The sequence below is a fragment of the Rattus norvegicus genome, chromosome 17 (assembly GCF_021556685.1).
Source record: "Rattus norvegicus strain SHRSP/BbbUtx chromosome 17, alternate assembly SHRSP_T2T, whole genome shotgun sequence".
Classification (NCBI taxonomy): Eukaryota; Metazoa; Chordata; class Mammalia; order Rodentia; family Muridae; genus Rattus; species Rattus norvegicus.
This window is the reverse complement of record NC_141550.1, coordinates 9,605,001-9,619,295: the sequence shown is the minus strand read 5'-3', so window position 1 is coordinate 9,619,295 and position 14,295 is coordinate 9,605,001. Positions and strand designations below refer to the sequence as shown.

At 55.6% G+C, this 14,295-nt stretch overlaps 2 protein-coding genes across 5 annotated transcripts in view; one reads left to right on the top strand and one right to left on the bottom strand.

The window, feature by feature from the left end:
* The window catches only part of Unc5a (unc-5 netrin receptor A), a 55,709-nt gene extending 50,811 nt beyond the window's left edge, over positions 1-4,898 (top strand). For 2 of the 4 annotated variants that reach the window (XM_087591426.1, XM_087591424.1), the window contains 8 exons: positions 1,402-1,489; positions 1,769-1,937; positions 2,105-2,338; positions 2,465-2,614; positions 2,699-2,863; positions 3,367-3,545; positions 3,688-3,867; positions 4,456-4,898. In XM_087591426.1, the coding sequence (XP_087447552.1) occupies positions 1,402-1,489; positions 1,769-1,937; positions 2,105-2,338; positions 2,465-2,614; positions 2,699-2,863; positions 3,367-3,545; positions 3,688-3,853 (1,151 nt within the window). In that variant the 3' untranslated portion in view covers positions 3,854-3,867; positions 4,456-4,898. 4 annotated transcript variants of the gene reach the window in all.
* Hk3 (hexokinase 3) overlaps positions 4,892-14,295 on the bottom strand; it is a 14,976-nt gene continuing 5,572 nt past the window's right edge. Inside the window, 17 exon segments of the mRNA NM_022179.2 lie at positions 4,892-5,208; positions 5,290-5,523; positions 5,673-5,828; positions 5,925-6,108; positions 7,652-7,751; positions 7,930-8,025; positions 9,619-9,738; positions 9,818-9,957; positions 10,070-10,365; positions 10,980-11,213; positions 11,382-11,537; positions 11,965-12,148; positions 12,224-12,323; positions 12,988-13,083; positions 13,182-13,301; positions 13,396-13,550; positions 13,745-13,907. Coding sequence (NP_071515.1) covers positions 5,064-5,208; positions 5,290-5,523; positions 5,673-5,828; positions 5,925-6,108; positions 7,652-7,751; positions 7,930-8,025; positions 9,619-9,738; positions 9,818-9,957; positions 10,070-10,365; positions 10,980-11,213; positions 11,382-11,537; positions 11,965-12,148; positions 12,224-12,323; positions 12,988-13,083; positions 13,182-13,301; positions 13,396-13,550; positions 13,745-13,907 — 2,679 coding nt within the window. The 3' untranslated portion in view covers positions 4,892-5,063.

The following is a 14,295-nucleotide window of genomic DNA, read 5'->3' as shown; positions in this document are numbered from 1 at the left end:
TACAACCTACCCCCTGCTGGCTAGCTGCTGTGTGCTTTCCCCTCCTACACGCACTTCTGTATGTGACAGCTACTACAGATCCTTGGCACCTGAACACACGACACTGTCCCTGGCTCATAAGGGTCTCTCTACCTTTCCTCCTGGCTTGTGGTTGTTGCTGTCTGTGCCTCATACACCCCTCAGGACAGGGTATGAGAAGTCCTCACAGCTCAGTGAGGTGAGTTAGTCCCTGTCAGCTGTAACAAAAAGGCAGACAGACGGTGGGTACTCAGTGGCCCCTGCAGTGTGGGCAGCTGCCGGTTCTGCCCCATGTTCCTCTCTGTTGTTGCTGGACTGAGAGAGCTAGTGCCTTTTCCCCTCTCTGCTTTCCGAGTGCCCAGCGTGAGGACTCCAGTTTGAATACTCCCCCTCCAGCCAGAATTCACACCAAGATGTGTGTGGCTGTCACCAACACAAGGGGCATCAGGTTCTACGGTCAGCACAGGTTAGTGAGGGAAGCAAGAGTTGCAGTGAAGCAGTCACACATCCCTCAATGGTAAGACACCAATAGGGAAACTCCCCAGAGCACACTTACACCACCCAGCAGCTCCAGTGTCAGGAGGACCATAATCCTATGGAACCGTCACTGTGTGTTTGTGGAGTATGGCGTCCTTACATAGTCCTTGAAGGGCCTGCGAGTCCAGCCCTGCATGTCCTGAAGCTACATCTGTCTGCTTTAGGGGAAAGTCCCTGATTGTCTCCCCTTTTCCTGTATGAGCTGAGAGGCCCTTCCTGGTATGGAGGCTTCCTGTCCTTGGAGCGGGGACCTCAATGCTGCTCCCCGTTATTTCTCAGCCCTGTCCTTGCTGTTTCCAACACAAAACTCCCCTTTCTCCACACACTGGGACCGCTCCTGGGGCAGAGGCATGTCAACAGACCAGGAAGACCTTGGAGCCGTAGATCTTGGCCCCTGAGGGCTGTTATAGACCTGTCCCTACCTGCAAGGATGGAGACAGTGACAGGAAGGGACCAGTTCCTAGAGAGGACAGGACTGATGGAGGAGGAACAAGGGGCCTGTTCCGCTGAATGTAGCACAGCTGGACAGAGGGACCACGGGGACGATGGTCATGGGCCTTACATGGCAGGCCTGGAAGATGGGGAAGGTTTTAAGCAGAAAATGCCCTGGTCCCAAATAACATAACAGGAGGTGGGGTGAGCATCCTTGGAGTCTTCTGCCCTACTTATGCTTCCGGCTGGGTTGCCTCAGAGTCGTGCCTATGTGGGTGGTGGGACGGCATGGCAGTCCTTGAAGCACCTCTGTCCCCAGACAAGGGTAACTAAAGAGGAAACTCGTGCGTCCAGCTAGTTCCTGGGGTGTCAGGTATGTGTAGCCGTAAGCCAGGACCCCCTCTGCCGTTACAGGGATCAGCCTCCTCATACCCCCGGATGCCATCCCCCGAGGAAAGATCTACGAGATCTACCTCACACTGCACAAGCCAGAAGACGTGAGGTGTGTGCCCTGCCCTGCCGTGGTGGGGGATTGAGGGGTGGGGGCTGGGAGGGCACTGCCTGCTGTCCCATCGCTGGAACACCCCCCACCCCAGCCCAGCAACTGCTCTGACCAGGCCTGAGGGGGCACAGGGCGTGAGGCACACTTAAGCTCACCCTGCTTTGCAGCTCCTGTCCTAAGGGTGTCACCCACCCCACGTAGAGCCCGACTCCTAGCCCCACGGTCTCTAGGACTGGCCACTGACGCCTTTCCCTCTCCGCCCATGTTTCCCCACTTGAGGTTGCCCCTAGCTGGCTGTCAGACCCTGCTGAGTCCAGTCGTTAGCTGTGGGCCCCCAGGAGTCCTGCTCACCCGGCCAGTCATCCTTGCAATGGACCACTGTGGAGAGCCCAGCCCTGACAGCTGGAGTCTGCGCCTCAAAAAGCAGTCCTGCGAGGGCAGTTGGGAGGTAGGTAGGGGAAGAGCATCCGAGGCCACCCAACCAAAACACTGGCCCACAGTGGGCATGGCGGAGTCTCCCTAAAACCCTGGCCGCTTCTTAGAGCTGAGGGTGGCCTGAAGACTCTGGGGACTCACAAGTTGGTTAGGAACTGACCCATGAGGCCCCGCCCACAGGATGTGCTGCACCTTGGTGAGGAGTCACCTTCCCACCTCTACTACTGCCAGCTGGAGGCCGGGGCCTGCTATGTCTTCACGGAGCAGCTGGGCCGCTTTGCCCTGGTAGGAGAGGCCCTCAGCGTGGCTGCCACCAAGCGCCTCAGGCTCCTTCTGTTTGCTCCCGTGGCCTGTACGTCCCTTGAGTACAACATCCGAGTGTACTGCCTACACGACACCCACGACGCTCTCAAGGTACTGCCACACACAGCCCTGTGGGCAGACCACCCAGCCCTAAGCATCCACCTGCCTCGTCCCAGGGGGGCAACAGGGAGGGTTACTCCTACTGTCAGGCCTTGCTTACCACCCCGGGCACTGCAGGAGGTGGTGCAGCTGGAGAAGCAGCTAGGTGGACAGCTGATCCAGGAGCCTCGCGTCCTGCACTTCAAAGACAGTTACCACAACCTACGTCTCTCCATCCACGACGTGCCCAGCTCCCTGTGGAAGAGCAAGCTACTTGTCAGCTACCAGGTGAGGCCCACGCCCACAGCTCCGGGGGTTGGAGAGACTGGTGCTGGGGCCCCCTTGATGCCTCCTCTTTGCCCCTCTCCACAGGAGATCCCTTTTTACCACATCTGGAACGGCACCCAGCAGTATCTGCACTGCACCTTCACCCTGGAGCGCATCAACGCCAGCACCAGCGACCTGGCCTGCAAGGTGTGGGTGTGGCAGGTGGAGGGAGATGGGCAGAGCTTCAACATCAACTTCAACATCACTAAGGTGGGCAAAATGGTGCTGGGCCCCCAGTACCGACCATCCCAGAAAAGCTCTACCTCTGGGCGTAGCGACCAGCCCTACTCGCCCTGCCCCTTGTAGCTTCTTCCAAGTGTCTGGGGACAGAGGTGCAAATGCAATATGGGGAGTGGGAGGAGGTAGAGTTGTCCTAAGGCTCTGGAGCACTTCCCCAGTAATGGACTTTGCACTGGGCCCTAATGGATAAGCAGGAGCAAGAATCTGACAGAGAGGGTGGGAGAAGGCATTTGGGGCAGCAGGCACTGAGGTGAGAACGGTGAACGTGGATGGTCAGCAGAGCAGGAAGACTGTCTCTGTCGCCGACTGTGGCCAGGTCACTACACCTCTGAGATCCAATGAGCAGGGCCCTGGTGCACAAGGGAGTGGACACCCAGCGCTCCTGCCGCCCCCATCGTCTGGAAACTCCCCCCGCCGAGGCGGCAGTGGCCAGAGTTCTAACTGGCACCCATTACATATGTCCCGTAACACAGGACACAAGGTTTGCTGAATTGTTGGCTCTGGAGAGTGAAGGGGGGGTCCCAGCCCTGGTGGGCCCCAGTGCCTTCAAGATCCCCTTCCTCATTCGGCAAAAGATCATCGCCAGTCTGGACCCACCCTGCAGCCGGGGCGCCGACTGGAGAACTCTAGCCCAGAAACTTCACCTGGACAGGTGGGTGGCGCTAGGCAGAGGGACGCTGGCTGAGCAAGTGAGGCAGCCGGGAGGTTTACAGTCTCTGCGCCCCAACCGCTAGGGTATCTGAGGGCAGCCTGGAGTGAGGCCAGGCTGCTGACAGACTGTGTCTTTTCTCCAGCCATCTTAGCTTCTTTGCCTCCAAGCCCAGCCCTACAGCCATGATCCTCAACCTATGGGAGGCACGGCACTTCCCCAACGGCAACCTCGGCCAGCTGGCAGCAGCTGTGGCCGGACTGGGCCAACCAGATGCTGGCCTCTTCACGGTGTCGGAGGCCGAGTGTTGAGACCAGCCAGGCCGGTAATGCCTACATTCTCACCAGCTTTGACACCTGCCAGGGACAGGCAAAAGCCAGACAGGGGCCCTTCCCCCACACCCGGGGAGAGCTGCTTGGACAGGCCCCCTCCTGGCTGAAGTTGTCCCTCGATGCTGGTCCTTCAGACCCTGCCCAAACTCCATCCCTCCATGGCCTGCCCGGCCAGGTTGGTCTAGCCACCTGCTCTCACTCTGCCCTGGTCCCAGGGCCCAGAGTAGACAGTGCCTGGAGCCTGGGCTGAGCCTCGCCAGCCCATCTGTGTGTGTGTGTATATGCGTGTGATGCTACCTCTCCTCCTGTCCCTTGCCAGGGGCCCCGCATACACACAGCATGCACACACATGCTGGGCTTGGGACACGGCCCCCAGAGCTCCTGCCTGAGGTGGGCCTTATGCAAACATTTCCGTGCCTGCTGGGTAGGGGTATATTTGAGGGGCCTGGCTTCAAGCCTGGGGGACTAAGGGTCCCAGCTGGACAGGGGCTGGCCCTTGGATTCAGGCACACACGATCACCACACAGGCGTGTGTTCATGCATGCCTTGTGTGCTCATCTCACACGGACCCCCCCTCCCAGGTCATACAGGACCCTCCCCCACGACACACATCTCATGCTGTGCACCTGGAGGCCGTTCACGTCTCTCACGCCCGGGGTGTCGGCACACATCTGCCTCTCACATGCTGCCCTTCTCCCTCCCACCCAACCGGGGACACCTGACGGCTCCTCCCTGATCCTTTCCCCGACCCCCCTGGCCTCGAGGTGCCCCGCCCAGCGGGGCGTGTGAATATGCAATGGGAGTCCCAGGCTGGGCAGTGGCAGGTGTGTGTGCTGTGGCATGCCAGTCCCCGGGGCTGGCCAGTGCCCCTGTGTGGGGCCTGTTGTGTGATGCTTGTGTCCTGACTCTGTCTTAAGTGCACCCGTGCACTTACACTTGGCCTTATGTACACAGCCCGGCTGCCGGGGCACGTAGGGATTTTAGCGGATGTGAATGTAAATAAATTATATATATATATTGCTAACCAGAGTGGTGCTTCTCTCAGAAAGCCATTGGGTGTGGGCGGACAGTTATGAGGGCACCACCCGTGGGTTTCTTTGGGAGTTGTGGGTGGCTGGGCCCGCCAGAGGGTCCGTGTGGGCTGAATCCTTAGTCCAGGGAGATCCCAATTGCTCTTTGGAGATTTTCCTCAAACGCAGGCCATCTGGGTCAGGCGGCAAGCGACAGCAGTGACCAACGCTGCCCCTTTCCCAGACCCATCCTCCGATTGCAAAAAGGTGACTGTGCACTGAGGGGCTAGCTTCCGAACTGTCACTGACACCAGCCTGGAGAAGCTGTGAGGGAAGGGGCTGAGGTGAGCCCAGCCAGGCCCCCCTGGCCATGCTTCCCACCCCAACCCACCTACCCAGACTCACTGGGGATGTAGCTTGTAGAGCGTCCCATCCACTCCCACAGACACTGTCAGCTCCTGCAGGCCCCGGTTCTCCCGTATCTTTTCCACCACTGCAGCCACACCTGCCCCGCAGAGTTGGGCGGCCCTGCGGGACACAGCCTGGCACACCTCTAGGACCATCAAGGCATCATCAGACGTCAGAGTCAGCCCCAGGTCCTCCAGGATGGCTCGGACCTGACGCAGGGCCAGGCTGTCGCTGGGGCCAGGAAAGAACAGAATAGAGAATTGACTCCCTCACTCTTTCTCTCAAGGTTTCTCCTATTTCCTCCTCCGGAGTAAGGGAACCAGAGGCATCCATCATACTCCCCACCCCCCCAGAAACAAACTGCCTTGCCACGCAGGTACCTCTCAATCTCGGAGAGAAACTTGGTCTTAAAGATGTCCCTGGTCTGAAGGCATTGCGTCTTCTGGCCCCGGAAGAGAACTCCAAGACTGGTTAAGTGCAGGAGGATATGGCGGACGATCTCCCCCAGGTACATTCCGCTGATCATTTTCTCAAACCTGTTTGAAGGCAGGTGTGTGCAGGCCCATGCAACAGAGGACCCCATTAGCCTTTCTCCCCAGCCCAGTCCACCACGGCCTGGGCCTAAACCATACCTCTGTTTGCCTGGGTTGATGGATGCCTGGTCCACGCTAGCATCAAAGCAGGTGCCGAGCATGCTCAGTGAGCCGTCATCCCCAAAGGCACCCCACTCCATGTTGATACACATGTGGCCTGAGTCCCCGGGCACACTCGCCACATTCCGGAGTTCTTCCATATAGCAGGCGTTGGTACCGGTTCCTACAGACAGGCCAGGATCAAGGGATTGGGGCTGCTTACGGATGCGAAGCCCTTATGGTCATTCCCACATCAAAACAACAAAATCAGACCCTTTCTCTTATCTCCCCACATTCAAAACCAGCCCCTGCTCCTGGCCTCCCTCTCTGACATTATCAGTGCCAAAGCCTCAGAACTTCCTCTGCACTCCCTCCCGGAGCCAACATCAGTGCGTCTCCCATGCTATCCAAAAGGGCTCCTATGCTGCCATCGACCAGGTCATTCCCAGGGGGATGCGTGTGACTCCACTCTAATGCTGGGAAGATGCAGAAGTTTCCTGATTGCCCAGCGTGCCTTTAATCAAAATGACAGGAGTGGGCCAGGAGCCGAGGAGACAGAACACTGACACAAGGATTCCCCCAATGTCTAGCCAGAAGTTAGGCAGTGGATGGCTTTCTCTGAAGTTACTCCCACAGGTCCTCATAGAAACAAAAACAAGAGCATCGTGAGAGCACTGGGGCACAGGAGGCTTTTTGCCTACAAGGCTCAGAAAAGCTACACAGAGGAAGGGATATACGAGAAACAGAGAGGAAGAGACACCCCCTCCTCTCTGCGCATTTCCAGCTCTGAGTCGTGAGCCCCTTGATAGCCCCACCTGGGATTTCTCTAATAGTTTACACCTCTCCTATGCACCTACTAGCATCAGAGCCTGTGTTCAAAAGTCTCCCATCCGTGACAGGCCACCAAGTGCTCTAAAAGAAGCCTCCTTTAAAGCATCATCTCCCACTTGTTCAGGACTAATTCCTGTCTGATCTTAGCCTGTCTGCCCTTGTGTGTGCAGTCAGAGTTAGCTGTAAGTGCCACAGGCTGTTCCGGGCTTAATCCCCTCTGGATGTTCAGTTCTGAGAAGGTAGAGCTCCTTTTCCTTTCTGTGTCTTCTGGCCCCTTTATCCAAACACCGGGTAGCCCCAGGGTAAGAGCGTGCCGATGTCTTAGACTCTTGACATCTAAAGAACCCTCATGAGTCACTGACCAGCCATGCCCTCCCATTTCAAACACTGAGTATACACCATGACCCAGGCAGTGTACTACACAAGGGCCCCTTCTCATTCTGTTCTCTTTTTTTTTTTTTCCCCGGGGCTGGGGACCGAACCCAGGACCTTGCGCTTCCTAGGCAAGCGCTCTACCACTGAGCCAAATCCCTAACCCTTCATTCTGTTCTCTTAACCTCTTGACATAGGCACCGCCATGTCATACCTTGAGGTGAAGGATCAGACTCTAGTGAGTTACCCAAGGTCAGACAGATGGGAACACCATAGCCAGTCTCACAGAGATGCATTTACCAAATGGGAAAACTGAGGCTCAGAAAGATCCAATGGCTTAATAGTTAAATTGGACTAAATGCCCCAGTTCAGACTCCTAGCTCAGTGCTATGGCCCAGAACTCAATTGGGTCATACAGAAAGAATCCCATATCCCCAAGGTCAGAGAAAGATCCAACCTCAGGAATTAACAAAAGGCAATGAATTATCAGACACTAGGAGCAGAAAGGGCAAGACCCTCCTTACCGACAATGAGGCCCATCTCACAACAGGGATCATCATAGCCACAGGACATCATGGTCCCCACCGTGTCATTGACAATGGCAACCACATTCAGCTCCACTGCCTGCATGCAAACGGATGCTGCTAGTTGCCGGGCAACATAGTTGCCATGGTAACCAGTACTGGACTCAGAGGTCTCTATTATAGAGAACCCCTTTGCTCCCCTCAAGGAAGAGAATGATACTTTGCTCCCCTCCAGGCCTGTCACAGCCCCCAAAGCACCCCTGGAGGTAGATTCCTACCTGTCTGCGCCTAATGGCTTCCCGTAATAAATACACAACATCTTGGCCCTCGCAGCCTGATGCATTGAACCCCTTAGTCCAGTTGAGGAGGATGCCCTGGGATGGGATTAAGCAGACAGAAATGTCACTCTGCCTCCCAAACTCCGTATCCCATCAGAAGCACACCATCTCTACCCTTCCCACAGAGGGTTGAAGGCCTTGCTCTCTGCGCCTCTCAAGTCCCTGGGAAGCTTTTGGTGTGAAGAAACCTATTAATAAGGATTCGACCTATGTTCCCCATTATTAGTCCTAGAGTGCTCGGGGGGTGTGAGAGTCCAGCTGTTTTAAGACGTTTGCCTAGAAAGAAGGGCCCTTTGTAACTAGGTAGGAAGGAACAGAGCTGGTAGAATGTTTGCTGCATGTAGGAAAGAGGAAAGACGGGGAACCTTTAGAGGCTCAAATGTCAGCAGATCCCACCCTTTCAAAGAAAGAGTCACTAGGAAGGGAGGGATTCTCAGAGTTAGGCACAGCCATCTCAGTATGAGACTCGGCAGTTGTTCCAGGAAGGTAAAGCGTGAGCAGCAAAGGCAGAGACCCGGGCAGGATGGGATGGGGTGAGACAGACACATTTTTATTGTGAGCAGCTGGATTAGAAACAAGGGGGGGAAGTGCACCTGGGAAAGGGCTACACTGTTTCCTCGTGTACTTCTAAGGGAGAGGGGAGAAGGGTGGGAATTGACCCCAGCTGTCAAAGGAATGCAGCACTGGGCAGGAACTCCCACAGACAAGTGTTCAAGGACTGAACTAAATCCCCAGCAAGAAAATGGGCTCAACACACAAGTTATATTCAGTTACAAAAAAAAAAAAAAAAAGTCAATTAGGCCACAGATTTGTACGCTGAGACACGCTTCTTGTGTCTTGTGAAGAACAGTTAATGGAAGTGAGTGTGCTTTACCTGTACCCAAACAGACTAGAAAGAGAGAAAAAGCTGCAACACCACCCAGACCACGGTGTGAAAGACAGCAGAGAAAGCAGCTGTGGTCCGTAGAAGTCAGGACAGGAGCACAGGGTAAAAATGATACACACAGGCCGGTGGATAGCTGCAGACTGTGGTGGCCGTAAGACAGCCAAGGAGAGAGCAGAGGTCTTCAAAGGCAGCAGGCAGGCTCCTCAACATGAGATGCTTCCAGACGAACTAGAGATGTTGAGTTTCCTGGAAGCTTGGACAAGAGGCCTAAGATAGGGGTTTCTATGCCGGACTCTGGGGTATGCTTGAGAGGCCGGCTATACGTGTTAAAGGACGTGATGAGCCTTGAGTAGGTTTGACATGACTATCACTCTGCCACCTAGATTAGGCACACAGCACTGTGTCAAGCTCAGAAGGGAAGAAGCATGTGACCTCAAGTCTCTTCTGGAGAAAAGGACGAATGCTGCTCCCTGAAGGCTGAACACCATGGTGCAACACCAGGGGCATGGTGGAACTAGGCAATGTATCTTCAGGTCAGCACCAACCTAGGCCAGTGCCGTCTCAAATGCCTCCTAGCCAGACACGGGCACAGCCTCTTCAGGGATTGCCAGGATTGCATATCGTGCAGCTCAGCAACGCTGCTCCCCCTTACTCAGACTTCTCCTTGGCCTCCCGCCCGCTCTTAAAGGACACATAGATCATACGTAGGCCCTTGGGAATCACTTCTTGAACTTAATTCTTACCTGGTCCAGGCCAAGCTGCTTGCAAGGAAAAGAGAAGGTGAAACCCAGGGGTAGGCTCTGTCCGCTAAGGCCTTGCCTCTTCTGGAAGTCCACGATGCAGTCCACAATATGATCAAAGAGCTGCGGGAGAGGGCATGTCAGGGGATGGACTCTCTCCCGCCTTCTCCACCTCTGACGGCAAGACCCGAACTGTGAGTACCTTCTGTCCAGAGCCCTGGGCTACATACTCAGGAATAGAGTAGACCTGGTTGGTGATCTGAACACTGCCCTCGGCCACGCGTACCAACAGGACACGGAAGTTGGTGCCCCCTAGGTCCAAAGCCAGGAAGTCACCTCGTTCTGTGGGACAGAGGCACTCGATACCAGGAGGAAAATGGCGGCTCCAGCCCCACAACACCCTGTAACTCACAGGGGCCCACACCCCAGGCCCACTCTCAGGCCACGAGCTCACCGCTGCCATCGGGCGTTGCTCGGACGTAAGTGGGCAGCATGCGGAGGGAGGAGCTCTCTCCTTGAAGCCCCCTGATCATGGCTTCCCGCATTTGTGCCTGCACCGCTGTCAGCTGCTCCAAGCTCAGCTGAAATGGTGCCAGGGTCTCTTCCAGGATGCGCCTGTGGGTAGCCAGGCGGGCTGCCACAGCAGTCACCATTGCCACACCCCGGCCACCACCATCCACAGAGGGGATGAAGGAGACATCACACTCTGGGGCCAAGAGCATTACCGTCTCCTTTAGGATGCAGAGGAACCTAGGCAAACACACCAGGTGCGCTCGGCTTGGCATCTGAGCGCTATTTAAAATTTATCATTTATCATTTTAAATTTTATTTTTTATTAGTTATCGTACTTATTTACATTCCAAATGTTGCCCCCTTCCCGGTTCCCCTCCGCCAACCCCACCCCACCCCACCCCCACCTCTATGAGGATGCTCATCCACCCACCCACTCCTGCTTCACTGCCCTAGCATGCCCCTATGCTGGGGTATTGAGCCTCCACAGGACCAAGAACCTCCCCTCCAATTGATGCCAGATAAGGTCATCCTCTCCTACATATACAGCGAGAGCCATGGGTTTTAATAGAATTTTATTAAAAATTTTTAATAAAAAAATTAGTCCTAAACCTGTTCCTTGGTACCAACCATACATCCACTGCCCTCCCTGCCCCTCTCCCTGGCATGCATAAAAAGAAACGTTTTTTTTCTTTTTACGTGCCTCCTGGCATCCCACAACCTAGACTAATTCTCACTCTGCCATTCACATCCACTCGCTCGCACACGGGGTACCAGAACGCCCTCTGGATGTATATTATAAAAACACACACATCCATGCTACCCGCTCACATAAGATCCTATTCCCGGAATACCTGGGGTGCCATTCGAACACTCGCCCTCCAGTGGCCACGGCCACGTGCAGTGTCTGCTGCTCCCTGCTGTGCTGGAGGCGGGATAGGACTGCAGCCAGGGCAGAGGCACAGAGCTGGGCAGCTCGCGTGCACACAGCCATGCACACGCGCTGCACGAGCTCAGCATCTGAGGCCTGAGGGCTCAGACCCAAGCCCTGCAGGACTGTGTGGACGTGGGCTATTCCAGTGGCAGGGCTGCGGGGAGGAGGGTGAAGACACATGGGGTGCTGATCTGGGGCTTAGGGAACTTAGTAGCTCCCCATCCCGCCAAAGCCCCACAACTACCTTGGAGAGGGCCTTAGCCTCTTCCAAACAGACTCCCCTCCCTTACCCCTGTCTAAGCCGCAAGCCCTCCTTACGTACTCCTCCATTTTGGCCACATGTTCCAGGAGGATGCTGTTTTGACTCAGCAACGCAGGAGAGGCGCAGCCACCAAAGAGGACCCCATGCTGGGACAAGTGGACCAGCACCAGCCTTACCAGCTCACCCAAGTAAAGGCCACCAATCATCTTCTCAAACCTACAGGCGGAAGGAGTGACTAGACAAAGCCCTTCCTGAGCCCCCAGCCCACTTGAACCCTTAAAGAGAAATCATCTTCTTCGAGGTCCCAGACTGAGGACTCCAGAGGCAAATGGCCTCCCAGAGGACAAGTGGGTTTAGCCTTTCTAACCATTTGGGTTACACTCAGGGACCGCTTAGAAAGGCAAGCGGACCCAGGAAAGCAGGTAGACATTTTACTCCGCTGTTCCTATCCTGCCAGAGCTGACTTGAAGGATCAGAGATTGAAAACTCAGGGTTCTAGCACTCTGAGGCCTTTCTTTTTGAGTCTGACCTGGGACCCACCCTCCCAAGGCAAAGGCAAGCTCGGAAGGATAGGAAGAACAGGGATAGAACAGTAATATGGCAGCCTAAAGCAGAGTCAGGGAAACCACTGCCGGGCCACCACCTCTGAGCACCAGGAACCAGGGACTCGTGGTCCAGGGCATCGTCGAAGGTGGTCAGTACTGGCCCTAGGGCCTCTTCGTCATAGAAGGAGCCCCACTCGATGCTGACACAGGTACGGCCGCGGTCCTCATCCAGAGCTGCCACGTGCCTCGCTTCCTCCATATAACAGGCATTGGTACCAGTGTCTGGCAGGAGGGACCCCATCAGAGCCTGCCCACCAAGCAGCTACCACCCTTCATTCCAAACGGCCCCTGGCTCACCTACAATAAGCCCGACTTCACATGGCCTGGTGCCCAGCTCACAGCCCATCATGGTACCCACTGTGTCATTCACCATGGCTACCACATCAATATTGTAGGTCTGGGCAATGGAGAGAACGAGGAATCAGAGCCAGTCCCGTGCTCCGGGCTCTCCTTCCACCCCCTCCCCCAACTCAGCTTCTCAGGGTCACAGAGAGCTCCTCCCTACAGGACCAGGAAGAAGGTTCCATGGCACACCCCGGCCTGGCACCCCAAGGTATGCCTTGCAACCTGGCTTCTAGCCAGCACATTGCGCTTAGCGCAGAAGGACCTGCCCTTCTAGAGCGTCGTCGAGATTCTGACAAGCGCACTTCTCTCACGTTGGCAGGCACTTCTGCAGGCGCAGCTCAGGCCCAAGGCCTGCCGCTCCTTCCCTGCACCCTATGCTGCTACTGGAGTTAATGTCACAGGGGCCAGGAGGGGGAAGGGAGAGCAATCTTTTATTAGAATGCTTCCCCTTCTAGAGCATGAAGATCAGGTTTCTTTTTTGGTTTTGTTTTTATTTTTCCCATGTCCTGTTCCCCTCTTCAGCCCCTCCCCCAGGGCATCATCTTATCGGAGTCATTCTTAGCTTACTATGGAAGCAACATTAACCCCAGGGTCAAGAGATATAAAGGCCGTGCAAAGGAGAAGAAAGCAGGACCTTCCAGAAGCTCAGGCATAGCCTACAGATGTCAAGCCCAGGCCAGCAGGGGCAGCTCTCCAGCATCCTGACCTTCACTTACCCCCTGCCTCTGAATGGCATCCCTTAGCAACTGGACCACATCCTGGCCTTCCACACCACTGCACCTAAAACCTTTTGTCCAGGAAATGAGGGTGCTCTGGGGGCATAAAAGCGGAGTTATTTTTCTGCCCCGAGGCCCTCCCAAGGGCTGTCGTCTCTTCCTGCTCACTGACCCCCATGTGCCCCCCACCTCACCTTGTCCAAGCCTGTCTGGTGACAAGGAAAAGAGAAATTAAACCCAAGCTTCAGACCCTGATTCTCCACGGGGTATGCATCCAGGAATTCAGAGAGGCAGCGGGCAGCAAAGTCAAAGAGCTGTGGGAAGGAGATGAGCGCTCAGCTCTGACCACCTGAGCCCCAGCCAGCCAACCAAGTCTCAAGTCCCAGAGGATACACATGGACTGCTCACCTGCTGGCCAGCACCTAGGATCACCTCTTGAGGGATCACAAACTCCTGGCTCCTGGTCTCCACGCTGTGTTCCTTGGTGCCCGTCAGTGTTACCCACAACACACGTAGTGAGGCTCCTGTGGCCCCCAGCTCCAGCACCAGGAAGTCTCCTTGCTCTACATAGCAAACAGGTCATAGAAAGACAGACAGTTGACAAGGCCTACCTGCCTCCCAGAAAAGCTTCCAAAGTCTGAGAAGCCCCGTTAAAGGGGCCTCGGAGACGGTGGACAGAGATAAGGAACCTTCCTCTTCACCCCAGTCAGAGCACATTCTCCATGTCTGGCCTCCCACCCGAGTCTGTGCTACCCACCGGTGCCATGTGGTGTGGACCTCACGTATGTGGGCAACATCCGGACAGAAGGAGCGGGACTGTCCTGTCCCTTCAGCGCCTGCTCCATGGAACACAGAAGACTGGCTTGGATCTGCTGCAGCTGTGTCATGGTCACCTTGAATTGTTGCAAGTATTCCTGTGCCTGGGAAGAAGCAAAACGACATTGGGGAGGGAGCCGTTCTCCAACTTCAGCTGGGACTGGACTGTCCTGCCCAACTCACCCCCTGCCTTCTTAGCCCTCTGCTTCCTGGAGGCTGCCTAGCATCCCGCTCCATTCTCCTCAAGTCTCACTGGTCTTCCAGTCCCCCTCCTAGCAGCTTCTCTCACCTTGGCTCTCCTGCTGTTCAAAGCTTACTCCATGCTCTTGCCCCCTACAAAGGTTATAAGGAAGCCACCTCCCTCTTGGTGCTCCGTATCCTGGTGACTTCCTCTCAGCTCCTGCATTCTCTACCCTGGCCATCTAGGGTTTTTTTTTGTAAGTGTAAGGTGTGGTGAAGCCTCTCCTGCCATGATAACTGTTTTCCCGTTCT